The sequence below is a fragment of the Hypomesus nipponensis genome, chromosome 9 (assembly GCF_054491055.1).
Source record: "Hypomesus nipponensis isolate SF chromosome 9, ASM5449105v1, whole genome shotgun sequence".
In the NCBI taxonomy this organism is placed as follows: Eukaryota; Metazoa; Chordata; class Actinopteri; order Osmeriformes; family Osmeridae; genus Hypomesus; species Hypomesus nipponensis.
In genome coordinates, this window is record NC_140369.1 from 11,250,351 (window position 1) to 11,267,527 (window position 17,177).

Genomic DNA, 17,177 nt, shown 5'->3' on the forward strand with positions numbered 1-17,177 from the left:
TTTCAAAACCTTATGCCTCGTGAAAAGAATAAGACGGATTTTGTATTATTTAAATCAAACATTATTTGGGTTAAATGTTTGGTAAACAAGAAACCACAATAATTGCAGAGTGATACCATACCAGGATGATTTTTGATGATCAAGTAAAAAAAATAAAAAAAAATTATAGCCAAGCGTAAATTACAGTTTTTCTATGGAAACAAAAGATCCAGATCTTGTAAATTTGGGTACATTTACTTTTGTTTCATGTGCGCTTTATCTGTGGATTCTTGTGCAAGTTTTACCCAACCAGTTTACATGGCGTGCTCAGAGGCAGACCTATGAAGAGCTAAACACGCCCCCGTGGCAGACAACAGCAAATAGAAATAAGCGTCGATCGTCATTTAACGCACAGAGAAAGATAGGCCCTGTTACTCTCTACTTTAACTCGCCTATTGTGATAACTGGACTAAAGGCCATCTGAGAAAAACAAGCCACTCTAGGAATGGAACGTGTCTAAAATAAAATTACTTCGGAAAAGAAAACGATGGATAAAGACATTCGACCGAAGATGGATGCAAACCATTTTAACTGTAGCGTAGAGTCGCCAAGTTTGCCTTACAGTAGGCGAGTTTCACCTGACAGAAACTCGGTCGGGAAAACTGACTTTCAGTGTCCTATAAAACGACAGGCAGTGAAAAGACATCACCACAAACATAATTTGAAACATAGATACGAGTTTATGGAGACGCTTGGAAAAGGCACTTATGGGAAAGTCAAGAAAGCAATCGAGAGATCCGGTAGAATGGTAAGATTCTTCCTGCTTTTTCTAATTTTCCATATCATGATTTGCATTTTTAATTTCGGCAGTGTGCTCGCTTATGTCCTGCACTGGCAATTCCAAACACGTCTGTCTACTTATTTTACTTCAATCAATATCATTGTCTTCTTGCAGCATTTAGGGTATTTTCAATACCCATTGTCTCGTTGAGACCTGAAAAATTAGGAAAGTCCATCTGGGTCTGTACTAGACTGTTAAAAAAGACAGGGACAATCTTTTGAAATACATTTTTACCCAGCCTTGTTGTCTATATTATGAGCGATGGCATGTTTTAGAAAGAGAAACCTGGATGGAAAGATTAGGCCAAATACACCATTAGTGAAAGCACACCAGTTGAAATCAAGTGTTTTAAAAAGTGTGTATGCCTGGACATTGTTAAGATGAACATAGCCACTCAACACCGGATAAGTTCAAACAAAGGATGGTTTAATTTCCTGATACTCTACCATGCCTGTTACTGGAATTATATTGTTAAAAATGTGGCAACCCGACACTTGGTAAAATGGCTTCTAGGAAGGCACTCACTATTTCCCCCACAGTTTTGGAATTTGTTGTACAAAGACCTAGACTAAGATATGTTTGAACAAGGGTTCAACGGTTAGGGGGAAACAAAACAGAACATTCTCTAGGAGAGTAGACTATAACTTATCAACCTTCCTATACGACCCAACAGTAAAAAAAAAAAAGATTTATTAGATGTAGAATATTGCATCCTGTGTCTCAGTACCTGTTGACTACTATGTGGTCTAGAAACTCAAACTACTGCAGTGCAATAGATATAAACAAATGTGTAATTTATGTACAACTATCAATCAGGCAATTATTATAATCCAAAATGGCATTTCGGAATATATATTGGCAAATAATTCAATTTAATCATTCAGAATAATTGGTTCATTTATTACTTCTAAGTTGTATCCTGTAAAAGTCTGACCTTAATGGTGTAGCCTATAATAACTTGGACTGCTTGACCACAACAGAGATTTCCTGATGTTATCAAATCACCTGTGTAGACACAACCAGTTGAATGCAGGAGATTTGTAACACCAAAACAAGTTGTGAGACCAAAAGACCCTTGTAGTTCCCCAACAAAGCAGTGGTTAGTAGAGTGAAAGCTGAAGTCTCGTAATCTCCCATCAATTTTGTGATGCTCAGCTTAATCTAATTCAGGCACTAAGTGTGACATGTCAACCAGATGTGTCTTTGGAGGACAACTGTGGGAGTTTAAGTTTCTTGGAGGTGTTGAGAAGTCTAGTGTTTTTCTAATCTTTGTATGTTTCTCAGAAGGGCAGGTGGTTGAATTCCCACTGGTCTCATAGGTAACATTCCAGCCCCTCCTATGGCTTAAGGGCAAAGAATAAAGAGAAATAATGGACACTAATGTGAAACTCACCTCATATATCGGAGCCTTACAAATGATCAATACTTGAAAATCTGAAGTAAAAAAACACAAAAACAAAACATGAGGCCGACTCGAGGCTTTAAAATGGTAGAATGACCTTGTACATAACCTGTTTGTGGCCTTTCCTTACAGAGGATTGTGTGTGTGTATGGGGGGGGGGGGAGGGTGGTGGTGAAGAGCAGGGCAGGGCATTTGTCTATTTAAGAGTTGTGTTTACAATGACGGTAATAGGCTGCCTGAATCCTAATGAAAAGCACAATGCATGTGTTTAGATTTGAAGATTGAAGCAGACAAACTCAATGACAAATAAGATCAAGTCTATTATAAGTGGATTTATGCTGAACAGGAATGAGGAACAGGAATAGGAAATGACAATACAAAAAGGGGAAGCCTATTTGAGTGCTTGAGACATTCTGGGAGTTACCAGAAGGAAACACATGTAGCCATACATGATTATGTAGCCTACCTGTCATATCTTGTTTGTCATCAGTGCAAAAATGCTAAAGAAATCTAGGATATGGCCCTTTGTGTTTAGAAGCTGACAATAAAACATTTCAAAACAATTGTACAAACTTAGTTATGAGTTACTTGTTTAGGTGTGTTTGGCAGATTAAGTTTGTTCATGAGAGTTGATGCCAACACTTTTTTGACACTCTTAAAGTGATAGTTTGCTGTTTCAGAGACTAAAGTATTATGTGGACAAAACATTTTACAAAGTGGATATTGTAATTCCTCTGTAAACGTCATTGGAGATATTGCAGTAGTGCTGTAGGCACATCTGGCCCTGTCTGCCTACACCTGACTGTACACTGAATGACTAGACTTGATCCACTGTTTACACTCTCTAATCCTTAAAAGGGCGATGAATCAGCCTACAACATTTCTGCCTGGCAGTCTGAGACTAGACTGTCATGAATGAACCCTTGACCTTACTTTATGTCTCAGAAGCCCTCTATTACACATCGTGTGTCAGTGCAGACAGCAATATCATTGAATGGGATACCAAGGCTAAGCTGACGGCTAAGGGGAAATGAGGAACGTTATTCACCTGTCTACGAAGCCTCATGTGAAAAACTGCATACATGCCATACTGTTGTGTGTGAGAGGACCCAGACTGTGACTCAAGGGAAGAAGCTAAAAGGTGATGGGATCTACTGAGCTTACGACCTTAGTATTACTGTGAGGATGACTGGAGGTGAATGATGATCCCCCACCCTGTCACCTGTGAACCCTCTGAACCCGGTCACCCCTAGGGTCACACGGCTGACGCACAGTGGACAGTGTGGAATCCCAAGCATCTAAACAAGCCTCAATCAAAACACACATGTGCTGTACACAGTCCTGTGTAGGTTTAGACAAGAATAGTTGTACATCAATCACCCACCCCAGAGCACACAAGATTCCACAACAACAGTATGTGTCAAGGCAACAAAAGAGTTTCGAACACATCATCATACACACATTGTCATGCTCACACACACACACACATACATACTTAACAAAAGTCACACGCCTACGCATGATAAACCTTTCACATTTCATTTCTATTGAAATTCAAATAAACAGATTCTGGGGGACCACACTGACGTAACACAAAACAATAGACCTTATGTCAGCAGGGAGAATACAAGGACCTGCCTTGTCACAGTGACACTGTAGTGTTAGTCTGTCTACTCACCAGTGCACCCTGAGGCTACAGGGTGGCTGGTGGCCACAAGGAAACAGGTGACAATGAGAAAACCTCCTTGCTTTTTCATTAGAAGATGTGAATTTCATTTATTTTCTTTCTCAGGTACATCCAATGTGGTGTCTCAAGAGCAGTTCACATAGCATTGTTTGCAGTAAAGCGGATTACGCTAACAACATCTTGACCAACTGGTTAGCATACTATTTCAAGGCATTCAGTCCATTCAATTTGGAACTGAATTTGAAAAGTGTGTTGATAGAAGATAGCCTAATGGTTCCTGAGCTACCATGCTTCATTCATGTTTGACAGGTTTGCTTGAAGAATATGTTTGATGTGTTTCTCCATCAGGTGGCCATCAAATCCATCAGGAAGGAAAAGATCAAGGATGAGCAAGACCTTTTACACATTCATAGAGAGATCGAGATCATGTCCTCTCTCAACCATCCCTACATCACCACCATATATGAAGGTAGGCTCAGAATAGACTTCTGTTTAGGAGCACACTGATACAAACAACATTTTACTCCCTAAATGATCCACTTGAATCCTACCATTTTTAAAAGAGGTGAAAAAGAAAGTGATCAAATCTGCATGTGAAGAGAAACGTGAGCCATCTTGTACAATGTTTCCACACAAATCTCTGACTGAGGAGTATTTTTTGCAATATTTGGTCACGCAAGTCATTAAGTCACAATGATCCTTTCTCTATGACATAAGTGGGGGTGCCTCCACAATGACGCGCACACCGCCGACCGGGATGTGTGGAGAGAGCCTTCTGACAGGGCCATCCTCTCCTGTACACAGCGTGACCATTCTGTGGGTTTGGGTTTGGTGTTGCAGTGTTTGAAAACAAGGACAAGATTGTCATAGTGATGGAGTACGCCAGCCGAGGAGACCTGTACGACTATATCTGTGAGAAGCAGAGGATCACTGAGTACGAGGCCAGACACTTCTTCAGGCAAATCGTTTCAGCTGTGCAGTACTGCCATCAGGTAAACCGTCTTTTTATACTGCTGTAGCCACTCTAGAAAGTCTCCTTTTCCTTTCAGGGTGAAGAGAACAATATGTCTCTGCATGCTCTGGTGTGCATAAAGTTTGTCTTGTAAAAATGCCATTGTGCCTGTTTTTAACTATAAATCAGACACCAGTGATAGTTGTGGACAGACATGGACAGTAGTGCTGATCTTCATCAGCTGCACTGGTGAAGCCCCTCCTCCACAGTTACATAATGTGAATTATGCATATTATTTACCGTTGGCCTGGCATAGTGAACAGGGCTGTTGCAACACTGGGCCAACGAACTTGAAACATGCCCAGCAAACTTGAAACACGCGAACACACACCCACTCTTTTATGAGTGCAGAAGGGAATGGACCAGTCCTATGAGCATACTCACAGACACACAGTCAATCGTCTTCTATGGCCCTTAGGTTTGTTACTAAAAGATTCTAGCACATGGTGTCCTATACTGTAGTAGTAGGCACATCACAGTAACATTTGTACAAAGTATCCTGGTGGGACATTGGAGAACCATGAGGTCTATATCTGTTGACACAGTTTTATGAGTGTCCTGTACTGGACTATAATGACCACCTGTCAGTATTTATTCTGCTTAGTACTAGTCAGTATTGTAGATATTTATAGTCGTTATAGAGTCATTTTGTATCAGCCACAAGATGATTTCAATAAAATACATTTACAAAATAATGTTGTTGTGAGAGAAAGCTATGTTCTTCCAGCATATATACCTTGAGTGAATTGAACAGACGTTCAAGACAAAAGTAGTTGACCTGCATTTTTGTTTTGTTTTAATTTGATGCTAAATTTAAGCTGTTGCTCCATGTCTCAGTCAATGGCATGCCCCCCTACTGAGCGAAGCACAATGGTAGCATAGCTGACATTCCGAAACAGTCTTCTGTTGGAACAGCATCTGTTCTGACCCAATTTCTATTCAGATCTACAATTAGTAACCAAACACACACAAGTTGTAACAGTAATCGTGTAAGAATAACATCATTTTAAACAACTGTCAGTATAACTTATCTTCTTTCCCATCCTAGAATGGGATAGTACATCGTGACCTGAAACTGGAGAATATTCTACTAGATGGCAACGGTAATATTAAGGTAAGGGACAAAGGGCATCTTAACAACAGTGCCATTGAAACTACATGCCAAACTTCAGTTTCACTGATGTCGTATCAAGTTATAAATCAAATACTTTCCTTTTTACCCAATCACAGATAGCAGATTTTGGACTTTCAAACCTTTACCATAAGGATGGGTACCTTCAAACCTTTTGTGGAAGTCCCTTGTATGCCTCTCCAGAGATAGTTAATGGACTTCCATACAAAGGTCCAGAGGTGGACACCTGGTCTCTTGGGGTCCTGCTCTACACCTTGGTCCATGGGGCCATGCCATTTGATGGGCACAACCATAAGAACCTAGTGCAGCAGATCAGCACTGGGAACTATCGCAAACCAACAAACCCTTCAGGTGAGCCTCATGGCAGTAGTGGATTTAGTTTGTGGGCTTATTTGCAGTTTTCTTACTTATTGTCAAGCACTTGCACTGAAGGAATATCTCTCAAAGAAATCAGCAGTCAATGTGGGTGTTTCTTTCTGCTTTCTGTCTCAGATGCCTGTGGTCTAATTCGCTGGATGCTGATGGTGAACCCTGAGCGTAGAGCTACAATAGAGGAGATCGCTGGACACTGGTGGCTTAACTGGGGTTACCAACACTCCCTGCTGGCCGATGGTGAGACTGCGGGGGTGGTGCCACCAGGTGGGACAACCATGGCAACAACTCAGCAACCAGGGGGACTCACCCACATTGTCAACTGGCTTCGTCGGACCTCTAGACCTTTACTAGAGAATGGCTCCAAGATGCGCTGTCTGCTGCGCTCCCAAGGCGGCAGTGGAGGAGATGTCGTACGGCAACGCTCCCTGCGCAGGTCTCGCAAAGAGAACAACGTCTCCCAGACCACACACGAAGCGGGGGCTCCCACCACTCGGCCCGCCAAGGGGATCCTGAAACGACGAGGCAGTCTGAAGCAGAAGGCCCACAGCGAAGCTCCGTGCGCCGGGACAGAGGAACCACAGAGAGCCTTTGGCCTGTCCATACCGACCCAGGTGCAGCCGGTTGCTTCTCTCCCCCGCAAGGGCATTCTGAAGAAGCCTGTGGAGCGGGAGTCCGGCTACTACTCCTCCTCCCCCGAGAGCAGTGACTTACCCCAGATATCACAAGCTCACGTCTGCCCTTCAACAACACCCCACTCTAAAGGCATCCTGAAGCACCATGGCAAGTTCTCCTCAGGTGGCCTACAAGATTTTGGTTCTTTGGACCAGCTAGCAGCCTCCCTGCCACGAGGGGGACCTAGAGCAAGGCCCAGCAGTGCCATCAGCCAAGACAGTATCCTCTCCTCAGAGTCCTTCGACCAACTGGACCTGCCTGAGCGTGTGAGGCCACCAGCACCAGTGGAACGCCCAGTCAAGAGCACCATGAGAGGGTGTGTGTCTGCTGACAACCTGTTTGACATTCAAGAAGAGCTGAGGCCGAGAGGACTTTGGGACTGCTACCGATCTGGAGTTGCAGACAGCTCTTTCTCTATCACTGACTGTGAGAACGTGACAGAGACCTACAAACAGGCCGTGGTAATCGGGGGAGCAGCAGCAAGCCGAGAACCAACCAGAGGATCTGGACACAGCATAGTAAACTAGGACAACTATGGAGCAAAAATGTCAAAGACTATTGAAACCTTTTAGCAGTGATGTGTCATGGTAGCTATAAAGAAAGTGACAGTTTTGATGCCATCATGCTTGTCTAAAGGAAGTACAGTACCAAAAACTGAGATATTCTGGGATATTTTTCAAATGACTACGTTTAAAATGCCTCTTAAGAGGCACTAGGGGCCAGACATTTGGATATGTGTCAGAAACTGGCTTTTTTAGTTTGTTCTCAGCATTTCAATATAGATTTTTTTTTTTTTTACTTTTTTTTTTTTTTTTTTTACTTTTTTTTTTATGTGCATGTCAGGATGTGGGGGAAATTGGCACTTCATCAACACCAAAGATTCTAAAAAAGGAATTTGTGAGCAAACATTTTTCATCTCATTGAACATGTCAACCAACCAGTGTGACATGTTTTTGTGCTACAGGAGCCATTCCAATAAGCAAGCATATTTATTCCTGGATAAACTTTTGAGATGACTCAAAAAGCTTGTGAGCATTATTTTAGCATGGTGGCAGAACCAGTATAACATGCCTCCATTTTACATCTCGCAGAACAGAACAGTAGAACAGAACAGATTTACAGGAAATGCTATAGTTAAGGCGAGTATAAAACTGCACTATATGAAACAACTTTTTTTCTGGAATTTATTTATAAGCTTTAGACAAGCGAATGTAGTACTGACTAAGTTAATATGTAATCCTTTTAAGGAACTGAAAAATTCCATGAAGCCTTTGTCCATGGGTTGATTGCTTTATGAGAAAAGGTCTAAAGGTGAGTTTGGTTGCCCTGTAATCATAACAGCAGGTGTTCGGAGTGAGATTTTATTGCTGTGCTGTTAAGTCAATGTACAGTATGTCTTGTATACGATTAGGATTTATGCAATTCATCAAACTTGTTGGCTGGTTAATATGGGCACTCACATGAATTTTGAATAAATACACCATGTCTAATTGCACAAGAGATGGTGGCCTATTCAGTATTCAGTTGCTTGCCAATGACTGGAATATGCTTAGGACCTTTTATCAGTATGAAGAGGTGCCAATGTCAGGTGTTATAATTGCTTTGGGCAGATGAAAGTCTAATCTTTATTTTCAAGTATATAATTTTGTTCAGGCAAACACAAAAATTTGATTCGGAGGGAAATTTGTGTCAAATTTGTATTTGGAGCACTGAATGTCAGCAGCGGCAATCTATAAACATATTCAGTGGTACTAAATACATTAGACTAAAGCTGCAATATCACTAACAACAAATACTGAGGATATTGCTTTTCAAGTTTAATTGTATACATTTCTTGTTGGGATCTTGTTTGTGTTAAACAGGAAAAGTGTGGATTTTGTCTCGTCATCCACTTGCACATAATTATGTGAAATGTGTCATGAAAATGGAAACACTGGATTCTTCAGAAGCTTTTTTTTGGACCAAATTTATATTGGCCAAAATGCCAGCCTTATCATCTGTGTGACTTTGTGCTTTCACTGATATGGCATAGTGAATTATAAAAAATTCAATAACATCTTTTGTTCTGTGTGACCTAGTAATAAATGTTTATGGTAGTTGTGGTTAACTTATTACTGTAGTGTGATACAGAACACTTTTTTCAGCACACCCTTACTAGAGGTCAATCACAGCACATTGTTAGGAATCGAGAAATGTCACTTCAGAATCAATAAGGACTGAATACACTTAATAGATAGGATAAGAAACCTTTTATGATAATTCATATTGTATGCATTGATAGCATGACTCACCAAGCTCACATTAACATCAAGTGAAAAATGTCAGGCAAGTGTGACAAATAGCATGTCTGAAGTGAAAACAAACATCACCAACAAAATTGGAATACTATTGCAACTGTATACTAAAGCAAGATAAAGAAACAAAGCATGTTTTTAAATGTTAGAAGCAACTGCCAAACAACAACACAGAACTCTTAAATAGACTGTCTAATAGCAGGGAACCATTACATTATGTCACAAAAGGACATCATCTAATTAATTATGTGTGAACACCAAGTGTACGAGGAACTTCAAGTTATCACGGACAATCTTGGTACAAATATAATGTGCTTGTACCACTCTACAGTGTTGCATACTGCCATTAGCTATTGCTCTGGTCTCACTTGAATTATTACATAAACTGCCAATCGCTCCTGAGACTAGTTAAAGTGAAGTTGTGTACATCATTTGTAGACTAGGGGGGACAAATGTACGTCCTGCACGTCAGTGGGGGTGGAGCTATGCTCAAGGGCGGGCGTTCCTGGCCTGCTGACAGCTGTGGATTGTGAGCATGAGGGAAGGTTGAGGTCAAGCATATTTTCCAACTGACCATAACAGGAGCTGAGGGAGTCCTGTTAAGGTACAGAGCAAAAAATATAAGTCACCAGTTATCAAGGCTCAGGTTACAGATGTTCAACATATTTTGTTGGCCTAAGCATCACCCAATAACAAGTGTGCTTAGAATTCATCCTGAAACAGTTAAGCTAACTTTAAACCTTTACCCTACCATGGTAAAGTTTGAGACAGATAGAATATATTAAATCAGCAGAATATTAGGTTATACAATATTAGCCTTACTAGATCAATGGCCAAAATATTAGCCAGAAGTTGCATGAGTGAATCAGTGGAGAGCCCTCCATCAAGTAGACTGAGTCTGCGGATGGCAGCTGCCACACTGGCACAAGCGATTGTTGAGGGCAGGAACACTGAAAATGTATATTCTGGAAACAAATAATAGGAAAATGGATGTACAAAACAAGTATATTTTTAGGTTAGTAACAGGCTTAATATTAACTTGTGGATGGCAGTTAATGCAGGGCAAAATATCAAAATACCAGAGTGCTGGAGGAAATACTGTTGGTTAATTTGTAGTCAGGAGGAAACCAATTAAATCCCTGTCCCTCATACACACAATGACACAAAAACGAAGTTCTAAAATTACCTTCCCAAAAGCTGATTGTCTTTAAGCTATTAGGCTGGTGTGACTAACAAACCATTTTAAGTAATCTTTTACTGAAACCATAGAGATACAAGGTCAAATTCAATGCAAAATACTATATCCCTGTGACTGGTTGCCTCAGGCAACCTCACGGGAGATTCGTGGGAAATTAGGCAACTGAAAGGACAGACGTAGGTCTTTCATACCACACAATACAGGATTACACAAACTCATCCCCATCTCTGCAATGAACCGCTGACACATCGAAATCAAAGTTATGGGTTGCCTCAGGCAACCTCGTGGGAGATTCGTGGGAAATTGGGCAACTGAAAGGACGGACATAAGTCTTTCATACCGCAATACAGGATTACACAAAGTCAGTGTCAGTGGTTCATCTCTGCAATGAAGTGAAAATCGAAGTTATGGCTACTGTGTGCCCACTGTTCATCAAACACAGAGGTGCCTGATTTGATTGAATAAGAAAAACTGCAAATGTCAATGAAACAGCTATCTCCATTAGACAAAATGCCCATACCTGTTGCTGCAAGGGCAATGTAGGAGTGGACATGTCTGCGCAAGGCATGGAGGTTAAAAGGGATTATTGGTATTTCATGAAGGATGGGTTCCAGGAAGTCAGAGGGAAGCACAGAGCCAAGATTCCATTCTAACCCAGCTACTACTGGCAGCTCCCACTGCTGTGGACCAAACACAGCACACACACACAAACACACAGTTGACAAGCATTATATCCACATATTTGAAGATGAAACATTTGTATTAATCTTTCATTACATTTTTCAATAATCCAACCTTTAAATTGCCAGTGTAGGCAATGTCACCTATTGTAATACATGTCAAATCTTGTATTTACCAGGAGATCAGAGACAGAAATGGCATTGTCTGTGTAGATACAAAGCCTTCTGGCACTCAAGGGAACTGTTTCTCGTAGCTTGGAAGATAGGAACATACAAACAGCTCCTAGAAGCTGCAGGTTTGTCCTCTGGACAAAAACACGACTCAAATAACGATCTAGGTAGTGGATTGCCAAAGGAAACACCTCTTCTTCACACTTCTGCTCCTCACAAACCTGTCAGAGAAAAGTTATATGGAGGTGTTGAGCAACACTTTCAAATATTAGATCTATCCTGACACCATGAAGGCCGATGTGGTGTACAGCTTGAATAACAGCCTGATGAGTGTTATTACGGTATCCGGGGAAGCTAATACATAACGTTATGCAACATTAGCTCAATTACCTGCAGCATCCATACAGCCAATATTCTCCTCATGTAGGGCTGAATATCTGTCTGAACTGTGCCAAAGTAGGATGGCATAACCCGACTTGTCTTCTCTATGGCTAAGAGATTTTGCCAAATCCGATAGTCCGTTGTCAGGACAGGGTCTTCGCAGGCCCGAATAGCCATGACCTCAGCAGATTGGGTGGTACAGTTTGATGTAGTTATGAATCCTCCATCTTCATGACATGTCAACTCCATTCGACGAAACAAATTAATATATTACCGCAGTTATTTTTGTCTGACAGCTACTTTACTTCAATCGAGGCTAATCTGAAGAAATCTGTTAATTGCTAGCAAATCTAGCAGGGTCGACAAAAGCAGATATTCTGAAGGTTGTTTCCTCAATCTCAAATCCGCTGTTTTCGCGCAGCATTCCACAACTGGGACTGCTAGGCAGCCAGCACCAAACGTGAGTGCCTAAAGTAGTCATATGAACCCCTAATCTTCATAAATCAGAATTTTCACACTGATCAAACATATAACTATATAACTCTCAAAAGTTAATTTATTAAACCTTTACAAAGATTGTTTGGAGTATTTACTAAATTGATCAGTCCATTGTTGTCCGATGTGGTTAAATCAAGTATGGGTGAGGGTGAAATTCCAAGGGTGATTTGTGAAGATCCATATTAAATAATTATTTGGGAAACAAAACATTGTAACAATTGTTGAAGACAGTATTTAAACACAAAATGTGCATGTTCATGTAATTTTGTGAACACATACTCAATGTGGCCTGAAGTGAGAGGTTTTTCATTTAGCATTCACAAAACAATTGCACAATCAATTTATCGAATCCAGGGTCTGCATGGTCTGAAATACACCTACAATTGCAGCCCTTGCTCATTTTCAGTGTACAGCGTACAATATTAACTGTGATGGCATCATAGAGCAAAAGATAGTGGGACTATGCCCTGCCCACTCAGTCCATCATCATGACTGGCATTGCCGTTTCAAGATCCCGGGATTCAGAGTTTTGCAGCTCTCGTCGGATCTCTGCCGAGATCTGAGGGTGTGTTTGAATCTTGAGTAGCTCGAGCAGTGCTCCCTTCTGTTCAGAAGCCAGGTCAGCCTTGTAGCGCTGCGTCAGGGTGAGCAGGCTTTGATGCCACAGCACAGGAAGGACACGTTTCTCACTACGGAAAGACAGGAAGTGTGCGACCAAGGCATCCAGGACACGGAATGGCACGGCATATTTCTTGTCCAGTAACAGACGCAGAAAGATGCTGTTGGCACCATTGTACTCCATCTCTGCCAGTTTCAGCATGGCAGCGCTGAGGGTTAGAGACATTTCCAGTCAATATTCCCACTGACTGTCTTCTTAGTTTGAAAGGTGTCACAACAGTAAGCGTGCATACACTCAATCAAGGTAAAAAATAATATATTAACAGATGATTGATATTTGGATAATAAAGGTCTCTTTTGATTAGACTAGGTAAGATTATGCCATCGTACCTCCTTAAAGGAGGACCCCTTCCTTACCTGGAGTGGAGTACAGGTATCGAGCACTTGGTAAGTATGCTTCCGATGATGATGGCTTCTCTAAGAGTGCATGTTCCAGATTCACAGAGAGGGATCAGAATACCTGAGGGAAACAAATGAGCATAAAATAAAAATGGATAATTGATCACTGTTTTAGCAAATAGCATACTGACATCTAGGGGTTATGCACGGGATAGTGTACAGCAAGCTTGCTGTACAAGTCTTTTACAAGAGAGACTATTGTGATTAACTAACACCTGCACATTTTGGCAACTACACAGAAACATAACTTGCCCTTGCGGTAGGTAATGCCTCAGTTTCTGTGGCATGCACAATTGACCGGTGAGCCTCTGGGGTGCCCTACTGCTGGATAGACTAATTTCTATTTGAGTATCTCACCTTTAAACCATGCCCCAGGTTTGAAAAGGGCTTTCTTCAATGCGTTGTAAAGGTGGAAGTTGAGTTTTTTGTACTCTGCTATGTCATCTCTTATTCTTGGCAGCAGCACCAAATTGTAGAACCTTTGGGCCATTCGCTCTTTGAGATTGGAAGAGAAGATTCTGGAATAAACAGAAGCCTTATAGTCAGCCACTGTCCAACTTAGATTTTACATATCCTTGGAAATGGACCCACAGATCAACTGCATGTCTACAGTTCCAACATACCTTGTTGCCTGGTACATAGCAGCAGCTGTCCAAGTCTCAGGCTCAGTCAGGTACAGTACCTGCTCCCAGTTTGATAATGCCGGAATGATCTTGAAAGCCTTGGGGAGCTTACCACTTCTGTATCTAGACAAGACCTAAAACAGCATTCAGACAAGTAAGACAACTGTTCTCAGCAAGATATTTACCTGCTATGATCCACAGCTGTTAAAATATATCCAACATAACTTGTCACCTTGTTTACTCCTCTGTAGACTTCAATGACCCTGGGGTCCAGCTGTGGCATTGGTCTTCCTGAAACCTCTGACATCACGGTTCCCACTTCTGTCTGTTTCTCTGTGATCTTCTCCATGATGATGTCAGCTAGTGTCCGTCTACAATAACAAGTGAGTATCATACATAAAATAGCCATGTGTTATGATGGAAAGTGATACCCAGGCTTGATTTGGAGTCCAGCCTTTTATTTTAGCTTACCTCATTGGAGGATTTTTATTCATGAAAATTTCAATGGCTTTCTCATCCTCTGTATCCACCACCACTTCAGTTGCACAGCCAGCATCATCCCCCTCTCCTGCTCCTGCTTCTCCAAGAGCTGGCCACTCCTCATCTGAGTCTTCATCCTTGGTGTGAGGGCCTACAACAGAAATAACAGTATGACAACAACCGTCCAGGGGATAAAACAAACATCACAATAACATAATATTTGACACACAAGTTCATCAAAGAATATTAGTATTCTATAAGCAAGGCTTAAAGTATTATTAGTAGGATGACTTAAGAACAGGGATGTCATCAAGAACAACTTGTATCACTTCGGTAGCTAGCGTGAAACGTCACCTAAAACGGTGGCTGGTTTTTTCTTGACCTCCGGTTCCAGACCATATTCTGTCTGTAGTTCCTCTTGCTGAATTCGAGCCTGTTCCAAGATTTTCCGTGACAGACGCTCGTCCACGTACTCATCTTCTTCATCTTCCCTCGTGTCTCTGCTCTTTACTCTGCCTGGGACTCTTACCATGTCCCCTTGTAGAATCTGATCAGCCAACGCCAACGTTCCACCGCTTTTTTCAACCCCTCCGCCTCTGGATTTCTTGACTTTAGGCATTGGTAAGGCTCTTTAAAGACAGTAATATGGCCCTACTTAATTGTTTTTCCTACTAAACCAAGGATTTGGCAAAAGTATTCTAACATTAATGTTAGCTTGCGTAGACTTGTTTTCAACCCACACGTGCACTGCTACAGAGGAAGTGACGCTAAACTACATTTCCGTACATTTTAGAAAGCACATTTCATTAGCTTTTACAGATTTATTTATTTATTTTTTAACAAATTTAGAGAAACTATAATCGAATATAGTTTATGCTAATATATCGAATGTATGAATATAATGCACATTGAGGATTTGTCAGCACCAATAATTGCATCATTTCCTCTTACGCCGGACATTGATGGTGTGTTTGCGCGTAGATTTTCGGGACGAGCTAGGTTAACTGCTGGCACAATGGGGGTGACTTGGTGAGATTGGGGTAGTTTATTTGCTGTATTTGCTGCAGAGATTAAAACTAATAAAAAACATATTACTTCGAGATTATTTATTGAGCCTGGTTGCTTATCGTCCGCAAATTTTAAGTACATTTTACTTCTCGACTCACAAAACATTTTACTGTTCCTTTTTCGATAGGCTCTGAATGTCTTCACAACCTTATTCAAGATTAAACCTTTGTGTGGCATATATAAGTGTAATGCCAACGTTGTGTTATGCTTCAGTGTGTGTCAGGTGCCTATTGCAGAGGGGAAGAGTGTGCAGCAAACAATAGATATTCTGCACAAAAAGCTGGAACAGCTTGGCGCTGTGAAGCATGGAAGCTTTTACGTGGACTGTGAGACGTACCATGCCACAGGAAACGCCAGCGGTACAATTAATGTCACGTCTATTTTTGCACTGATATGCACACAATTGTAGTCAACCTACTTCTAATCCTAATTATGAAATTGACAACGCTTTCCAATACCAAACTCATGGCAAACCCACATCAATGAAAACTGTTTCTGTTTGTTTCCATCACAGGTCAGCCTTCAAAGCTTCTGTATGTGATGCACAACTCTGAGACTCCACTGAGCTGCCTAGCTCTATTTGAAGGGGGGCCCTGTCTAACTGCAGATGGAAATTTTGATGTGCTCATGATAAAGCTGAAGAGCCACTTTCAGAATGCCAAGGGGCACAAGGTGGAGAGTCGGGGCACTCGCTACCGCTATTGTGATTTCCTGATCAAAGTTGGAGCTGTCACAATGAGCTCTAGTGCAAGGGGCATTTCAGTAGAGGTGAGGAATTGAAAGTCCACTTGCTACTAAATCGAATGTGTTATCTGTACCATTTGTAACCTGTTTGTGTTTGTCAAGGTGGAATATTGTCCCTGCGTGATCCCAGGGGACTGCTGGAACTTGATGAAAGAGTTTATGCAGACATTCCTGGGCCCTAGCATCCCTGAGCTACCCTCAGTCTTTGCCACCAAACCTGAGGGTCTATATGCCCCAGCGGACTGTGTTGACACCATGACTCAGTATCTGGAGTTATTCAGCAAACTACGTAAACAGCAGGTAATTCCAGGGGGTACTGGACGCTGAGGTCTCCAGGAAAGGGAAAAGGAATATTCCTCAACTGTTTTTTCAACCTTTGTAATGGACCCAATTTATGAAAAGACTTCTATTCCAGTTCACTAATAAGTTATTTCCAATCAGATCGGGGATTCAGTCATGGCATGTCAAAAGACCAGATTTAGGGAACATCTGTGTTTTCAAATCCTTGAGGCATTGTTTGTATGCAAAAAAGGCTATAGCAGAGATCTGAAATAAAAGGAATGCAAGTCCCTGTGGGGCCCTGTAACAACTGTAGAACACAGTGAACTTAATGTATAATAGCCAGGAATGCAAAACACACGTATCATCTGACTTTGCATATTTAGATTTAAATAAAGTAATGGAATATCAAAACCTATTTCATGACATTGGGATGTGTGCATTGATGTTTCTGGCTAATAATGTGAGAAGTTTACAAGTACTATTTTCTTAAATTTGTTTTTCCAATCAATAAACACTTTTTTTATAACTTGTCTTGATTATCTTGCATAACGGAAATTATGATCAGAACATAAAAACTGCCA

General features: G+C 41.2%; 4 protein-coding genes across 4 annotated transcripts; 2 read left to right on the forward strand and 2 right to left on the reverse strand.

Moving 5' to 3' along the window:
- Positions 1-393: 393 nt before the first annotated feature.
- Positions 394-9,196, forward strand: nuak2 (NUAK family, SNF1-like kinase, 2). The gene is made up of 6 exons (XM_084704257.1): positions 394-787; positions 4,258-4,378; positions 4,750-4,901; positions 5,970-6,035; positions 6,152-6,404; positions 6,546-9,196. The coding sequence occupies exons 1-6, from the start codon at positions 527-529 to the stop codon at positions 7,625-7,627; spliced, it is 1,935 nt and encodes a 644-aa protein (XP_084560383.1). The 5' UTR covers positions 394-526; the 3' UTR covers positions 7,628-9,196.
- A 127-nt stretch (positions 9,197-9,323) lies between these two features.
- On the reverse strand, positions 9,324-12,243 carry ccnd3 (cyclin D3). Its single transcript, XM_084704259.1, has 5 exons — positions 11,834-12,243; positions 11,449-11,664; positions 11,113-11,272; positions 10,217-10,359; positions 9,324-9,990 (listed from the first exon to the last, which is right to left on the reverse strand). Exons 1-5 carry the CDS (start codon positions 12,071-12,073, stop codon positions 9,823-9,825), a joined length of 927 nt encoding a protein of 308 aa, XP_084560385.1. The 5' UTR covers positions 12,074-12,243; the 3' UTR covers positions 9,324-9,822.
- Positions 12,244-12,362: 119 nt separating this feature from the next.
- bysl (bystin-like) lies at positions 12,363-15,263 on the reverse strand. Its single transcript, XM_084704258.1, has 7 exons — positions 14,857-15,263; positions 14,494-14,653; positions 14,255-14,393; positions 14,023-14,156; positions 13,757-13,917; positions 13,358-13,460; positions 12,363-13,149 (listed from the first exon to the last, which is right to left on the reverse strand). The coding sequence occupies exons 1-7, from the start codon at positions 15,119-15,121 to the stop codon at positions 12,798-12,800; spliced, it is 1,314 nt and encodes a 437-aa protein (XP_084560384.1). The 5' UTR covers positions 15,122-15,263; the 3' UTR covers positions 12,363-12,797.
- Positions 15,264-15,309: 46 nt separating this feature from the next.
- Positions 15,310-17,122, forward strand: med20 (mediator complex subunit 20). The gene is made up of 4 exons (XM_084704260.1): positions 15,310-15,531; positions 15,784-15,929; positions 16,085-16,338; positions 16,417-17,122. Exons 1-4 carry the CDS (start codon positions 15,395-15,397, stop codon positions 16,639-16,641), a joined length of 762 nt encoding a protein of 253 aa, XP_084560386.1. The 5' UTR covers positions 15,310-15,394; the 3' UTR covers positions 16,642-17,122.
- Positions 17,123-17,177: the final 55 nt, after the last annotated feature.

Bases quoted from the DNA above. Each gene is read 5' to 3' on its own strand.
- bysl (XM_084704258.1), bottom strand. From the start codon at position 15,121: ATGCCTAAAGTCAAGAAATCCAGAGGCGGAGGGGTTGAAAAAAGCGGT. The intron at 14,157-14,254 runs GTGACAAGTTAT...ATGCTGTTTTAG, and splicing joins TCTACAGAGGAGTAAACAAG to GTCTTGTCTAGATACAGAAG. The intron at 13,461-13,756 runs GTGAGATACTCA...TGTTTCCCTCAG, and splicing joins ACCTGGGGCATGGTTTAAAG to GTATTCTGATCCCTCTCTGT.
- ccnd3 (XM_084704259.1), bottom strand. From the start codon at position 12,073: ATGGAGTTGACATGTCATGAAGATGGAGGATTCATAACTACATCAAAC. The intron at 11,273-11,448 runs GTAAATACAAGA...TTTGGTCCACAG, and splicing joins TTTCTGTCTCTGATCTCCTG to CAGTGGGAGCTGCCAGTAGT. The intron at 10,360-11,112 runs GTATGGGCATTT...ATTTGTTTCCAG, and splicing joins CATTGCCCTTGCAGCAACAG to AATATACATTTTCAGTGTTC.
- med20 (XM_084704260.1), top strand. From the start codon at position 15,395: ATGAATATAATGCACATTGAGGATTTGTCAGCACCAATAATTGCATCA. The intron at 15,532-15,783 runs GTGAGATTGGGG...GTTATGCTTCAG, and splicing joins GGCACAATGGGGGTGACTTG to TGTGTGTCAGGTGCCTATTG. The intron at 15,930-16,084 runs GTACAATTAATG...TTTCCATCACAG, and splicing joins TGCCACAGGAAACGCCAGCG to GTCAGCCTTCAAAGCTTCTG.
- nuak2 (XM_084704257.1), top strand. From the start codon at position 527: ATGGATAAAGACATTCGACCGAAGATGGATGCAAACCATTTTAACTGT. The intron at 4,902-5,969 runs GTAAACCGTCTT...TTCCCATCCTAG, and splicing joins CTGTGCAGTACTGCCATCAG to AATGGGATAGTACATCGTGA. The intron at 6,405-6,545 runs GTGAGCCTCATG...TTTCTGTCTCAG, and splicing joins CAAACCAACAAACCCTTCAG to ATGCCTGTGGTCTAATTCGC.